Source organism: Balaenoptera ricei, chromosome 14 (genome assembly GCF_028023285.1).
Source record: "Balaenoptera ricei isolate mBalRic1 chromosome 14, mBalRic1.hap2, whole genome shotgun sequence".
Lineage (NCBI taxonomy): Eukaryota > Metazoa > Chordata > Mammalia > Artiodactyla > Balaenopteridae > Balaenoptera > Balaenoptera ricei.
This window is the reverse complement of record NC_082652.1, coordinates 22,706,651-22,722,903: the sequence shown is the minus strand read 5'-3', so window position 1 is coordinate 22,722,903 and position 16,253 is coordinate 22,706,651. Positions and strand designations below refer to the sequence as shown.

The following is a 16,253-nucleotide window of genomic DNA, read 5'->3' as shown; positions in this document are numbered from 1 at the left end:
CTTAGTTGCGGCACGTGGCATCTTAGTTGCAGCAGGCGGGCTTCTTAGTTGCGGCATGCAGACTTATTTGCAGCATTCGGACTTCCTAGTCGCAGCACTCAGCATTCTTGGTTGCAGCATGAAGACTCTTAGTTGTGGCATGCATGCAGGATCTAGTTCCCTGACCAGGGATCGAACCTGGGCCCCCAGCATTGAGAGCATGGAGTATTACCCACTGGACCACCAGGGAAGTCCCTAGAGGCATATGCTTTTTATAATACAATTTTTTTTAATGTGGCAAGACGAACATGTTTAAAAATAGACCCAAATATCTTTGTTCTCTCTGTACCATATAAAATAAGAAGCCGAAAGTATATAAATTTATGCTTAATACTGAATGTTTCAGCACTTTATCTTATTTAGAAATTATTTAGATATTTAATGAATATCTATTATTTAACTTAGAGTTAGCCCAAAGATTTTGGAAATGATTTTTAAACAATATATAAGACACAATTATCATTGAAATGAAGTTTGTCAGAATGATTTAATTTGAATAATATCAAATTTATCATTTTTATCATCTTAAACATCTAGTAAATGTTAGCTTATTTGACTAGTAAATGTAAGTAGAATAAAAAAGTATGCTTGCATTATATTTAATGTTAACAACTCTGAAGACATATCCATTTTATTAAACCAAGAACATCACACTAGTTTTGTTTACCAAAGATTTACCCAAATTACATGAAATTGAAAACATTTGAGTTGGTTCTTATATTTCTGGAAGTTTTAGGAAGATTTAATTTATGTAAGTACTCATTTCTCTCTAAGCAAATTAGGATAAGTTCCTTCAAAGGATTTTATAAATTAATTTCATAATACCATCAGAAGCTAGGGAAATATATGTTTATGTATATGTGTAGATACGTAAATATACAGACAGATGCAAATAGATCTTACAGTTTTCATTAAAAAATTCTGCCATAAGTCAGGCACAAATAAGATAATATAAAACTCACTTTATGTGAGGTGATGGATGTTAAGTAAACTTTTTGTGGTAATCATTTTGCAATATGTACACATATCAAATCATGTTATATACCTAAAACTAATATGACTTTATATCAATTATATCTCAGTAAAACTGGGAAATTAAACACAAAAATTTAAACTCTCTAGTTTATATGGGTAGTTCTCATTTTTGCTCTGTTTTATATATTTATCTGAATTGAGTTTCTGGCAGATGGAGCAAGTTTTAAAGGTTGCCTGCTCAATGTGAGTTGTAGAGGTTTTTTTAAGGTTTTTTTGGTTTGGTTGTTTGTTTTTTTGTTTTGGGGTTTTTTTTTTTTTGCCCTGATATATAATCTTATGGAGTCTGTGGGCTAAATATCTGTTTCCAGTTAGCTTTTTTTTTCTTTTCAGCTTCAGTTGGTTGCTTTTGGAGGTACCTGAGTCCCTTGCAAGCCCCTGATGGGGACAGGAGGCCCAAAATTCCAGTGCTTGTAAGGAGTTGGGGGGCGGGAGTGGGAAGGGAAAGGTCTGGTAGGATGGACAGAGGGACTGAGGAGGTAGGGGCTTGAAGGGGGACATATCAAAGGATGCGAGGGAGCGGAAGGGAAGATGGAAGGTGGTGAGAGGAGGGAGGAGGAGGCGAGAGGTCTTAAAGGAGCCAGTGTGGGGAATCTTAAGTTTCCCAAAGAAGCCAGAGAAGTTCCGATTTTTCCTAAGTACAGGTAGACCACGGAGATACTGCGGGTTTGGTTCCAGACCACCACAAGAAACTGAATATTGCAATAAAACAAGTCACATGCATTTTTTTTTATTTCCCTGCATATCAAAGTTATGTTGAGACTAATTGTAGTCTGTTAAATGTGCAGTAGCATTATGTCTAATAAAACCAATTAATTAAAAAATACTTTATTGCTAAAAATTGCTAACCATCCACTGAGCCTTCAGTGAGTCATAATCTTTTAGCCATGGCAACATCAAAGATCACTGATCACAGATCACTAGAACAAATATAATAATAATGAAAAAGTTTGAAAAATTGGGAGAATTACCAAAGTCTGACACAGGGACACGAAGTGAGCAAATGCTGTTGGGAAAATGTTATACATAGACTTGCTCGACGCAGGGTTGCCACAAACCTTCAATTTGTAAAAAACGCAGTATCTGCAAAGCATGATAAAACAAGATCTGCCTATAAAGTCACAGCAGCAAGAAAAGAGGTAGACCAAGCACCATGGTGGCATGCAGTCAGTAGAAGTTCAAGAAGGAGGTTTCAGAGGGCTGACAAGTTCCCATGGGAGGAGCAGGGTTAAATAGAACATAGAGGCCTCTCAAGGAGCCAGGAAAAAGAAAATATCCAGCCCGGGAGTCAATCCCCACTCAAAACGAGGAGCCAGAAAGAATTCCAGCCTGGAGCTACCTTTCAAAAGAAGGCTGGGACTCTATCCTTCTGAGAGGATACTCAGAATCGTGAGAATCCAAATCTGTCCTCACCGTGCTTCAACAGAGGTGTGTCTGCAGAATTTGAGCAGGAGTCAGACTCACCCCAGGTTCCCAAATGAGCAGGTGGGCTGGAGAGGAGACCAAGGTCTCTATGCTCACTGAAAGGTCCAACCGTCATGTCTGAGGGCCTGATGGTGTTTCCAATCTAGATCCAAGTCACGGCACCAGATTACTGTCAAAGATAAACAAAGCCAGACGTTAGTTAAAGTGCTAAGGACGGGTTCTAATCAGTAATAAGCATTGTAGTAGGGGAATAGTCCAGCATGAACTGAACTCAGCTTCGATGTGTGACTGGGCATTTTAAAGGTAGAATGAGGGAGTGGGGTGGGGGTGGGCAGCGCACAGGACCAAGGAAGTGAAAATTTACAAAAAGTGGGAAGCAGGAGTTGGACCATTTGAAACCCATCTGGGTTTGCTAACGGGCACTTCTTGAAGTTAGGTTCCTACCCTCCCACAGACCCTGGGAGACGGGCCCTAGCTTCAGGTGTAAACTGTGATAAATTCTTTTGGCAGCCCTGTGTTCTCAGGCAGGCATTTTAAGGTGGGGCTGGAATCATCCTAGGGATGCCGCCTTTGAGCTGTAAGTAACTATGTTATTGTTTGTTCAAGTCCCTATAGGCCAAGGTGGAGGGCTAGTCAAGAAGAGGGCTCAGAGGAGCCTGGCTAGAGTTTGGTGAAGGAGATAATTTTTGTCAGCACCAACGTTCATACAATTTTTCATAATAGCTAACAGGTGAAAGCAACCTAACTGTCCATCAGCTGATGAATGGATAAACAAAATGTGGTCTATCCATACAAGGGAATATTATACAGCCTTTAAAAGGAAGGAAATTCTGATGCATGCTACAACATGGATGAACCTTGAGGATATTATGCTAAGTGAAGTAAGCTAGTCACAAAAAGATAAACACTGTATGATTTCACTTACATGAGGTCCCTAGAGCAGTCAAATTCATAGAGACAGAAAGTAGAATGGTGGTTGCCAGGGACCAAAGGGAATGGGGAATAGCAAGTTATTGTTTCATACGTAGAGTTTCAGTTTTGTGAATGTACTTAATGTCACTGAGTTCTACACTTAAAAATGGTCACAATGGTAAATTTATGTCATGTATATTTTATCATAATTAAAAGAATATTTATAAATACAAAAAAATAATCAAATGAAATAAAGAAATAAACATGACTACTGCCTTCAAGCCCCTGGTAGGCCCTTTGTAATTGCATTCCCCTTCCATGGTAGCAACTAGTCTCCTGAATTTTTGTACTAACCATTCCCTTGCTTTTCTTGGTAGTTTTAACCATATATGAATATAACGGTGTATTATTTTATTACACATAAATCTAAGTCAGGGTTTCTCAACCTTGGCACTACCAACATTTTGGGCCAGATAATTCTTTGTTGTGGGGGGCTGTCCTGTACACTGTAGGCTGTTTGGCAGCACCTCTGGCCTCTGCCCACTAGATGTCAGTGCCACCTCCCCAGGGTGACAACCAAAAAACGTCTCCAGACATTGCCAAACATCCCCACAGGCGAGAAATCACCCGCAGTCAAGAACCACGGGTCTAAGGGCATCTTTCCAGAACCTGCGAGCCTCCTGGGGGCAGCTCTGTGTCGCAGCACCTGGCACAGAGAAAGCACCAGGTGCTTCCACATCCTCGTCAGGGTTAGACCACCGTGTATGATAGGGGAAAACTCTTAAAACACAACTTAGTTATTGGGTATTGTCCTGAAGAAGAAGCAGCTTCTCATTTAAAGTCTGAATCCTGTGAAGAAGCATGCTTTTGCTCCCTTTGGTTAAGCCCTTTATCCCCTGAACAATCCAGATGTTTTCTCTTTCTCAAATCTACTGAGTAATTGATCAGCCTTCCAGAGCCTGGGGCTCAGCTTTGATCCGGCTGCCTTGGATAATAGAGTGATTTTATTCTTGCTTGAAATGAAGCCACGCATTAATGTCTCTCTTTATTTCAGATGATTTTGAAAAAGCCAAGGAACTTTTAACAAAGATGAGATACTTTTCAAACGTTGAAGAAAAGATTAAGTTAAAGAAGATTCCCCTCTAATGGTTGCTAATTTTAAAGTTTTAAAAATAAAGTTCTTATCTATTTCTTTTCTGGACTCTGCTGATTCAGAGTAGAGGTGTTTCAACCGCTTTGACCATCTTTCTTTTCTTTCTTTCTTTTTTTTTGGCTATGTTGGGTCTTGTTGCTGTGCGCGGGCTTTCTCTAGTTGCGGTGAGCTGGGCCTACTCTTCGTTGGCGGTGCGCGGCCTTCTCATTGTCGTGGCTTCTCTCGTTGCGGAGCACAGGCTCTAGGCACGCAGGCTCAGTAGTTGTGGCTTGCGGGCTGTAGAGCTCAGGCTCAGTAGTTGTGGCACACAGGCTTAATTGCTCCGCGGCATGCAGGATCTTCCTGGGCCAGGGCTCGAACCCGTGTCCCTTGCATTGGCAGGCAGATTCTTAACCACTGCGCCACCAGGGAAGCCCGCTTTGACCATCTTAATTAAACCTGTGGCTCAAGCATTAGTGGGCTGCAAGGCTTGTCATGTCAGCAGAAGAACAGCCCAGCCAGGGTTTGAGTGGTCGGTTCTTCATGGGATACTTGATATACCATGTTCCTCATCTAGGCCTGTGGATGAGGAGGTGGAAGTAAGGCCAACTCGAGGCCCTCAAGGGGAGGGGAGTTTTTCTGCAAAGGGCCAGTAGTAAATATTTTGGACTTTGTGGGCCATACCGCCTCTGTTGCAAATAAACTCTGCCCTTGTGGCACATTATTTACTAAACAGGCAGTAGGCTAGATTTGACATGGGTTTGCCACCCTCTGCTGTAGAACCACATCTTCCTTCCAATGGCATGACGTTCACAAATAGACAGTCAGTCTTGTTAGTGTGTCCTTCAAGGAATTGTTTGGCAACCGTGCAAAGCTACCTAAGGGTCTCTTTGGTCTACACTTAAATACATAAATGCATTTTATCTACATGAAACATAGATAATATTATCAAGAATTAGTCTGGGAACTTCCCTGGTGGTCCAGTGGTTAAGAATCCACCCGCCAATGCAGGCGACACGGGTTCGATCCCTGGTCAGGGAACTAAGATCCCACAAGCCGCGGGGCAACTAAGCCCGCGTGCCGCAATGAAAGGTCCCGCGTACCTGCAACTAAGACCCGATGGCAGCCAAAAATAAAAGTTAGTTTTAAAAAGTTAGTAACTGTTTTAAAAAAAAATGAATTAGTCTGGTATTAAACACTAACCACATGTTCAGCTCCACCTTGATGAAGTGGAGCATTTTAAATTTATTCCTGAACAGCTGCTCTCCTGTCACCAGAAGCAGCTTCCCTTCCCTTTTTGGATCTTTGGAAATTCAGTTTAAGTTCTTGATACATTTCCAGAAGAAAAAAAAAATTTTTTAAGTCTCTGGATCAAGGAAGATTAAAATAGAAAATTCGGATGAAAAATTCTGAGAAACAGCATTCAAATTCTTAGAGAGAATTGCTTGTTTATAAGTGAAAAAATTCAGGGTTCTGAACCAAGGTTTAAGTACTACTCCTAGAGCTTTGCATCCTCCCTTGTCATTGTCTAAGAATTTATATCTTGTGAATCCTGATCCAGTTATACTCAGTTAACATTTCAGGATTTATGGATCTTCTGAAGGCTAATGAACCACAGCAGCTGTCTGGCTTAATGGTACTGGGGAATATCAGTACAATCTCCAGCCCCCTCACAATTTACAAGAAGAACGAGTTTCTTGTCTGAACACACACAGGGAGTCCTTTAAGTAAATAATTACAAAGCAAACAAATGTCCTGATTAGTTTGGGTGCTTCTGAAAAGAAGGAGAAAATGAAAGGAGTGTTTGAAATATGCCTGTAGACAATCTTCCATCCTTTGGAACAAAGATCAAAACCGAAACAATCTGACCACAAAAAAAATCAGATAAACAAATTTGCTTCAAACAATGTCTTTGGAGGAACTTCAAAGACACTTTCCCTTACCTGTTGCCATCAGCTGGAAAGGCCACTGGACCTCCCAGCAAACCATTTCTTTTTTTTTTTCTTTTTTTTTGGCCGCACAGCACGGCATGTGGGATCTTAGTTGCTAGACCAGGGATCGAACCCATGCCCCCTGCATTGGAAGCACGGAATCTTAACCACCGGACCGCCAAGGAAGTCCTGAGCAAACATTTCTGATTGGGGGAATAAATTTAAAAGACTTTATTTCTGAGACATGGCTTCTGAGTCAGTGGAATTACTTATTTTTCCCCTCTCTTCCAAATTCTTTCCCTTTTAGTCTAAACTCCAAGTTTAGGTGGACTTCTAAATCCAGGAACCCTTTCAAGTGTTCCCTGACAAAGCACTATGGGAGGGATGCTTCTAGACCTCTGAAAGGTTAGCAGCCCTATTTGGGTTAAAGTTTCTGACTGAGTGAAGGAAATTAAGCACCCACCTCCTAACCCCACATCGTTCTTCATATGGCATCAGAGCAAGTCAGAAGTTTTGACTAATTTGTGACTGCTCCAGTGTCAGATAGGCCTGGTGTTTTGGACTGAATGTGTCCCCCCCAAAATTCGTATGTTGACTCCCTAACCTCCTGTGTGGCTGTATTTGGAGATGGTGCCTCTAGGGAAGTAATTAAGGATAAATGAGGTTGTAAAGGTGAAGCCCTGGTTTTATAGATTAGTGTCCTTATAAGAAAAACACCCTTGCTCAGTCTTCCCACACTCATGCACCAGGGAAAGGCCCTTTGAGAAAGCCAGGGAGACGCCTACCATCTACAAACCAGGAAGAGACTCCTCAACGGATAGTGAAACTGACTCTGATAGCACCTTGATCTTGGACTTCCAGCCTCCAGACTGTGAGAAAATTAATTTCTGTCGTTTAAGACACCCAATCTGTGATATTTTGTTACGGCAGCCTGAGCAGACTAATACACCTGGGTTTTTTTGTTTATTTGTTTGTTTAATTTATTTATTTTATTTTTGGTTGCATTGGGTTTTTGTTGCTGCACGCGGGCTTTTCTCTGGTTGCAGTGAGCGGGGGCTACTCTTCGTTGTGGTGCGCGGGCTTCTCATTGCAGTGGCTTCTCGTTGCGGAGCACGGGCTCTAGGTGTGTGGGCTTCAGTAATTGTGGCACGTGGGCTTCAGTAGTTGTGGCACGCGGGCTTCAGTAGTTGTGGCACGCGGGCTCCGTAGTTGTGGCGCATGGGCTTAGTTGCTCCGCGGCATGTGGGATATTCCTGGACCAGGGCTCAAACCTGTGTCCCCTGCATTGGCAGGCGGACTCTTAACCACTGCACCACCAGGGAAGCCCCTACACCTGGTTTTGAATTACAGCTCTGCCACTAATTTGCTGTAAGTCCGTGATTGTGCTAAGCTTCATTTCCTCATCTTTAAAATGGTGATAATAATAATAGTACCACACTCACAGGGTCATTGTGAAGATTAAATGGAATAAATTATGCAAATTGTTTAGCCCAGTGCATGGCACGTAAGCACTCAAATGTGAGTTTTTAAATGGTAATGACTACTTTTGTTTTTATTTTGGCAACAAAGTCATGCCTTTCACTGCAGAGTAAATATCCTCCTTTCAACAAAGGTTCAAGCACCTACTTTGTGTAACAGAATGCTGTAACCTGAGAGAGTAACACAGAACAGTGAGATGCTTCCTGTCTATTTGGGGAGAAGACTTTTACACCAATAACCAAAACAATGATAAAAGTTCCCATTTGCTGTGCACTAACTGTGTGCCAGGCACTATGGGCAGTACTTTGCATGATTCCATCAAATTAAACCCAATTCCACCCATTTTACAGATGAAGAAACAAGGTCCCAGAAGGTAAGAGAGTCAAGAGCAGGGATTCAAACCCAGGCCTGTCTGCAAAGCCTCTGCTCTTAGGGAGTCTGAACCGGCCAAGATTAAGTACCAGCCAAGGGACTAAACAATCTTTACAAGAGGGGCCATTTACCAGGGCCTGCTCCATGCCAAGCCAAAGCAGTATTTGATCCAAGTCTCTGTTTCCAAAGTTTGCACATACAGCTTCACTGGGCACAGGGAAAGATCACTCCCAGGTGTGGTAACCAGGGAAGAAGTCTTCAGGGAAGAGGGGAAGTGGCATCCAGACAAGCAGAGAGAGACTGTGTCAGGTGTCCCCAAGACCACCCCTAGTTTCAACGACTCAAGGGGAGAACCCACAGGACTCGGTACATAGTCCTACTCATGGCTATGAATTATTACAGCAAAAGGATACAAAGTTAAATCAACAAAGAGAAAAGGCACGTGGGGTGAAGTCTGACGGAAACCAGGCACAGGCTTCCAAGGCTCCTTTCCCTAGTGCAATCACAGAGAACACCCTTAATTCCCCGGCAGCAAGTTGTGACAACACGTGTGAAAATGCTGTCTGCAAGGGAAGCTTGTTAGAAACTCAGTACCCAGAGTTTTTCTTTGGTGCTGGTCACATAAGCACTCTTTGTCTAGCATGTGCCAAAATTCCAGACTCCAAGAAAGAAAACAGGTATTCAGCATAAATTACATTGTTTGTACAAACAATTTAGGCAGAGTGAGCCACTCTTATCAGTTCTGGAAATAGGGAAACCCTCCCCAAATCCAAGTTCCCAGACACCAGCCAAGGGCCAACCTTGTAAGCAGGACTTTATAAGGATGTGCAATCTTGGGGCTGCTGGGTTAACTCTTTTCTGCACAGAAGTCAAGGGGCGGTCCTGTCACAGTTGAGGGAATTATATAACAAGTAATCTATAATCAGAGAGGAAAGCACCTCCGTTGCAAAAGGGCTTTTTCCTGTCTCCGTGGCCTCCACCAGGCAGAGAGAAAGATGCTGCTGAGTGGACAAAGCAGTCATGCCACGTAGTGTGCTCAGCAGCAAGTGACAAATAGCTGCAGCAGACTCAGACCTAAAGCTTTGCTTTGACAAAGAATTCCTTTGGTTCTGTCACTTTTGATAACATGTTGGATATATCAGATGTGGCCAGATGAAAAAACAAAGAGAAGACACCATCTTTTCCTTTCTAGGTATCAGTGTTGGGAGGCAAGAGAGACTCAGCAGAGTTCAGAGGGGTGAGGGCTCCAGGGAGGAAACACACACGGGTGACGGTGGCGGAAGTGGCTGCTATCAGAGAGGGGTGAGGTCTTTGAAGAATTGCGAGCACACGCCCTATCTCAAAGCTGGGGAGGAGGCGGGAGATGCTACTCAACCCTGGTAATTGCTGCCATGGCGAGATTCAGACGTGGTGTTGACAATCTCTGGATTGTTTCAAGAGAAGCTGGAACTGGGATTTTAATAGGAAATTTCCCTGGGGCTGCCCATGGAAACACCAAGCAAGAAAGAGCTAAGTCAGCTGGGGAAAGGAGAGAGGTGAGAAAGGGCTGCAGAGGAAGTAATAGGAGAGCAGTAGGGTAAAAAATGAGACAGTTCACCCAGGGAACCAAGGAAGGAAGAATTTCGGTTACAAATTATATTTGTGATACTGCAGATTTCAGAGAATCAGACAGAATTGGTTTTTGTATCTGGTAGTTCCTCTTACTCACTGTATGACCTTGAGCAGTTAAGTTCTCTAGGTTTCATTTTTCTCATCTGTAAGACAAGGATAACCATAGCACCAACCTCAATCATGACGAAGTAGAGATATGACATCAGGAGGGAAGAGAATATAAAATAATGCACACAAAGTGCTCAGCACAAGGCCTGGCACTACACTCAGCAAATATTAGTGGGAAGCATAGAATGAGATGGGGGCAGAGAGGAGGGGTCCCTAACCTTGACCAGTGAGCTAAATCTTGAAGGATTAGAGAGGCATTTGCATTTTCAAGTAGGTTAGCAGGAGAAATGGCATGCATGCAAGTAAAGAAGAATCTTACTGCAACAGGGTGAGGGTGGGAGTGGGGAAGGGGTAGAGATGCTATTGAGAAGGAGGCAGCCAGAGCAGGAGGAGCAGTGTAGACATTGGAGTAAAGGAGACCCATCTGGGGACTTCGGTAGAGTTGAGAGCTGATGTTTCCTGAACAAAGGCAGCATTATGGTAAGGGGACAGTAAGTGGACAGATTCAACAGCATTCTAGGAGATGGGACCATTAGGACTTGGCTGCTAATAGGGCTATGATGAGTGCTGAGTTAAGGGGACTCAAGTGTCTGGTGTGAGCACTGGGAGGATGGAGAGGCCTTGACCCAGGAAGAGGGGCTGCAGCTTGCGGTGGGGGGGCGCTGAGCTCCACTTGGACAGGTTGTATTTGTGACCTTGGAACTTCCTGTAGATGTTCGATAGGCAACTGGAGGATGGCTTGCAGCTGAGGAAGACTGTCTGGGCAGGAGACACAGATCTGGTGGGTGGCATTTAATAAGCATGTTACACTCCGCTTCTCACTGAATCCTCAAATGGGCCCGTTCAGGCAAGAACTATCATCCCCATTTCATGGATGGAGAAACTAAGGCTTTGAAGAGCAGAGTAGCTCTTCCAAGTTCACATAGTAATAGTTTGGGGGAAAATCAAACTCGGGTCGCTAACTTCAGAAAATGGGCAGCTGGTACACAGTGTAGGTTTGGGAAGATGAAAAAGTTCTGAAGGTGGATGGTGGTGATGGTTGCACAACACGAATGTGCTTAATGCCACTGAATTGTGCACTTAAAATTGTACACTTAAAAAGGGTCAAAAGGGTAAATTTTATGTTATATATATTTTACCACAATAAAAAAAAAAGAAAGAAGGAAAATGTGGTCTTGACCACCAATTATATTGCAAGTGTTGGCTGAGGAGCCATCATTTCTCTCTATGCTGTTTTTATAATGTTTGCTTTCATCCCTATGATAATATTTTCTATTTTGTCTGGCTTCCTTAGTTTCAAATTCTCAGAGGAGAGGAAACCTCACTATAACACCTATGAATCTCTTAGTCACAAGAGTTACCAAATTCCCTAGGAAATTTGGTATATATTAGGTATACATATATATATTAGAAAAAAATAGCACATACCAGTAACAAGCAAGGTAGTTTGTAACACACATTGACCTAAGCCAACTCGGTCATGCATAACTATAGGGTTCCTTTCAGTAAGTGTCAGAAACCACCAAGACTATGAGATAGGTGAGGTTGGCTATTCCCCCACTACCTTTCTACTGGGTTTGTTTTTTTAAAAAGTTGCATTGAGATATATATACCATGAAGCTCACCCATGCAAAGTGTATGTACAATTCAATGGTTTTTAGCCTATTTACAGAGCTGTGCAACCATCACCAGGATCTAATTTTATTTTTTTTAATTTATTTACTTATTTATTTATTTTTGCCTACACTGGGTCTTTGTTGCTGTGCGTGGGCTTTCTCTAGTTGCGGCAGGCGGGGGCTACTCTTCGCTGCGGTGTGCTGGCTTCTCATTGCAGTGGCTTCTCTTGTTGTGGAGCACGGGCTCTAGGTGTGAGGGCTTCAGTGGTTGTGGCATGCGGGCTCAGTAGTTGTGGCTCACGGGCTCTAGAGCGCAGGCTCAGTAGTTGTGGCACATGGGCTTAGTTGCTCCTCGGCATGTGGGATCTTCCCGGACCAGGGCTCAAACCCGTGTCCCCTGCATTGGCAGGCGGATTCTTAACCACTGTGCCACCAGGGAAGTCCAGGATCTAATTTTAGAACATTTTTGTCATCTCAAAAAGGAATTTATACCTTTCCCAACCCACCTCCCCTTCCCCTCCCCACCGCCTGCCCTAGGCAAATAATAATCTATATATTTGCCTAGTCTGGACATTTCACATAATGGATAAATGGTCTTTTGTGACTGACTTCTTTCACTTAGCATAAATGTACACGTTTTTGTGTGGGCATATATTTTATTTTTCTTGAGCATATGCCTAGGAGTGGAATTTTGTATGGTAACCCTGTGTTTAATCTGTTGAGGAACTGCCAAACTGTTTTCCAAAGTGGTTGTACCATTTACAATCTCACCAGCAGTGTATGAAGGTTCCAATTTCTCCACACTGTTGTAAACACTTGTTATTGTCTGTCTTTTTAATTTTAGCCATCCTGGTAGGTATAAAGTGGTACCTCATCTTGATTTGCATTTCTGACTAATGTTGTTGAACATATTTTCATGTACTTACTAGCCATTTGTAAATCTTTTTTGAAGAAATGTCAATTCACATCCTTTGCCCATTTTAAAACTGGGTTGTCTTTTTATTTGTTTATTTATTTATTTATTGGCTGCGTCAGGTCTTAGTTGTGACACGCAGGCTCTTCGTTGTTGTGCGCGGGCTTCTCTCTAGTTGTGGCGCGCGGGCTTAGTTGCCCCGTGGCATGTGGGATCTTAGTTCCCCAACCAGGGGTCGAACTGGCGTCCCCTGCATTTCAAGGTGGATTCTTAACTGCTGGACTACCAGGGAAGTCCCTGGGTTGTCTTTTTATTGCTGAGTTGTAAGAATTTTTTTTATGTGTTCTGCATACAAGTCCCTTATTGGATATATGACTTGCAAATATTTTCTCCCATTTTGTGAGCCATCTTTTCACTTTCTTGATGATATCCTTTGAACCACATTTCTTTTTAATTTTGATGAAGCCCAACTTATAAATCTTTTCTTATCCTTTTGGTGTCATATCTAAGAAGCCATTACCTAACCCAAGATCACAAATATTTACTTCTAAATGTTTTCCTCCATTTTGAGTTAATTTTTATGTATGATGTGAAGCAGGGGTCCAACCTCGCTCTTGCAAGTGACTATCCAGTTGTCCCCAAATCATTGTTGAACAGTCCATCCCCCCCACATTGAATTGTCTTGGCACCCTTGTTGAAAATTAACTGATCATAAATGTAGTACATTTCTGCATTCTGAATACTATTCTGTAGATCCATATGTCTATCCTTATACCAGTACCCCACTGTTTTGAAATTGGAAAGTGTGTTGAGAAGCTGGAGCCGGTGTATTAAATTAAGAATATGCAGATTATGACCTGCTGAATAAGGGGGCTCAAACCACCCACTTGGGATCCCCAGGTGGTTCCCTCAGCATCCGAGCTCCCACTTTGGGGAAGTGAAACCCATGGGGTGATTTTGATTAAAGGCAAAGTTTCAATATACCCACACAAAGGAAGTAAAGTCACAAGAATTTTTACTTATAGATCCCAGAAAGGGAGGTGGTTTACAGTGAGCTGGGGGAAAGGCAGTCCTCCATCCCAGGTCAGGAGTAAGCAGGAGATAGAGAGCAGGGTAGTAAGCACCTATTACTTATTAGGTAGTTGGGGCGGAGGTGACTAACTTTTTACAGGCTTAACTCTCAAGTGGTTACTTTAAGAGGTGCCCTGGGAAAAGCAAAGTGGGAACTTAACAGCGGGGATGCTAAACTCAAGTCCTTATCTAGATGTTCAGACTCTGGATGTGAGCAGGGTTATCACATTGTAAAATGCCTGGGCACCAGCTCAGAACTCTGTGTGTTTTTCTCATCGCAGAAGAGAGGTTGAATGCACCAACTTTGTTCTTCTTTATTAAGATCATTTGGCTTTCTGGGTCCCTTGCTGTTCTGACACCAGTGCAATACTGCAGTGTAATTCTGACACTAACCACCTACAGTTAGCATCAGACTCCACAAGTTTAAGGGCACAGGATTAGGTCAAACAAGATTTCCCTTATTTCAGATGCCAGCATCACATAGGGTCCTCAGGTCACCTATACTTATGACAGACCAGCTACAAATCCAGGAGGTTCCCGTGACACCTCTTTGGTTCAATAATTCACTAGAATGATTCACAGAACTGAGGGAAAAGTTATGTTTATGATGACAGTTGCATTGTTAGGGATACAAATGAAGTGACACATAGTACAAGGTACGGTAGGGTCCTGAGTGCAGAGTTTCCATGCCCTCTCCCCATGGATTCAGGGTGTTTCACCCTCCCAGTATATCACTGTGTTCACCAATCAGAAAGCTCCAATGAGCTTCGGTGTCCAGAGTTTTTATTGGGGTTTTATTGTGCAAATATTATTGATTGAACCACTGGGCGTGTGGTTGGATTCAATCTTCAGTCTCCCTCCTCTCCCTGGGGCTGCGCTGGTCCAAAGCCACAATCCTCTAATCACGTGGGTGGTCTGTTTGGTGACCAGCCCCCATCTGGAGTCACCTCATTCATTAGCATAAACTCAGGAGTGATCTGAGGAGCTCATGAATAACACACACACCTATCACTCAAGAAATTCCGAGGGTTTAGAATCTCCCTCCAGGAACCAGAGACAAAGACCAAATTCTTTTCTTTTAATTATTAATTAATTAATTACTTTTGGCTGCGTTGGGTCTTTGTTACTGCATGTCGTGGGCTTTCTCTAGTTGCAGCGAGTGGGGGCTACTCTTCGTTGCAGTGCGCAAGCTTCTCATTGCAGTGGTTTCTCTGTTGCGGAGCACAGGCTCTAGGTGCGCGGGCTTCAGTCGTTGTGGCACGCAGGCTCCGTAGCTGTGGCTCGCATGCTCTAGAGCGCAGGCTCAGTAGTTGTGGCGCACGGGCTTAGTTGCTCCGCAGCATGTGGGATCTTCCTGGACCAGTGCTCAAACCCATGTCCCCTGCACTGGCAGACAGATTCTTAACCACTGCGCCACCAGGGAAGTCCTAAGTATTTTTCTATATCATCTGAATAGTCAAAATTTATAACAGGGTTGAAACTATGTTAAGTAATTGCATGTGGCTGATCATAATACTCCATCTAAAACATCTGTGCAAAAAAGAGATGTCCAAAACCTATAAAATAACTAGAACGCATCCTATCAAGAAACTGAGTAAAAATAAAATTTATATCTGAAACATGCAGGAAAAGAATTAAACTTAGACAAGGAAAGCATACTTCCAAAGCATAAAAAAAGGAAGCTATTCACTAGTGTACCAGCTCAATGAAGCCATTCCACATCTTGCTGAAGTACAGACTATTAAAAAATTAATAACTGCACTCAGTCAATAAAGTGTTACATTAAAATAAGAAATCAGCACAAAAGATTCCGTGAAAGTAAATGAAATTTCTACCTTTGGCCATTTGGGATTGAGAAGTCGGGCTTTGATTGCATCGTCCAGTGCCTTGTCATACTGCTGGATTTTCATATAGGCTGCAGATCTATTGCTGTATATGATGCAGTTCTGAGGGTCAACAGCTAGGGCTTCATTGTACAGAACAATAGCTGTGTGGAAATCTCCATCATAACAGGCCTGATTACTCTGACGAACTTTCTCAACAAATTCAGCTTTGCTCAGCACTAGTCCATCAGGACTTCTCCGGCTAACAGTCTTAGCACCAAAGAGAGGAATCTACAAACAAAGAAACTTTGTGAGACAAAGTTTAGATAATCCAGAGAGGTTCCTTGTCTGAATTACAAGAGAACATGGACATTCTTCATAGTCTGCTTTATATTATAGATAACTTTTGTGCCGTGAAAGACAATAAACTTTCCAAGAAGCAGCCAACATAGTACCTTACATACAAATGTATCACTATATATGTATGTGTGTTCACATATATACATATAGTTATAAACATACATATTTATACATGTATATTTTGATTGAGAGAATGAATGAATAAATGCAAAAATGTACTCAGGCTTTTCCTTGGCAATTTAAAGTTATACTAAGAAAAAAAGCAAAAGGGACTTCCCTGGTGGCGCAGTGGTTAAGAATCTGCTTGCCGCAGTGGTTAAGAATCCCCCTGCCAAGGCAGGGGACACGGGTTCAATCCCTGGTCCAGGAAGATCCCACATGCCATGGAGCAACTAAGCCCATGCGCCACAAGTTCTGAGCCTGTGCTCT

At 42.7% G+C, this 16,253-nt stretch overlaps 1 protein-coding gene across 5 annotated transcripts in view; it reads left to right on the top strand.

Annotated features, from left to right (window-relative positions):
* The window catches only part of HSCB (HscB mitochondrial iron-sulfur cluster cochaperone), a 35,907-nt gene that overhangs the window by 11,662 nt on the left and 7,992 nt on the right, over positions 1-16,253 (top strand). Inside the window, exon 6 of one of the 5 annotated variants that reach the window (XM_059895267.1) lies at positions 4,463-4,600. The exons of 3 other annotated variants lie outside the window; for them this stretch is intronic. In XM_059895267.1, the coding sequence (XP_059751250.1) occupies positions 4,463-4,554 (92 nt within the window). In that variant the 3' untranslated portion in view covers positions 4,555-4,600. Of the gene's footprint in view, positions 1-3,006; positions 3,587-4,462; positions 4,601-16,253 lie in introns of those variants that run through there. One more of the 5 variants, XM_059895269.1, reaches the window with a different exon arrangement.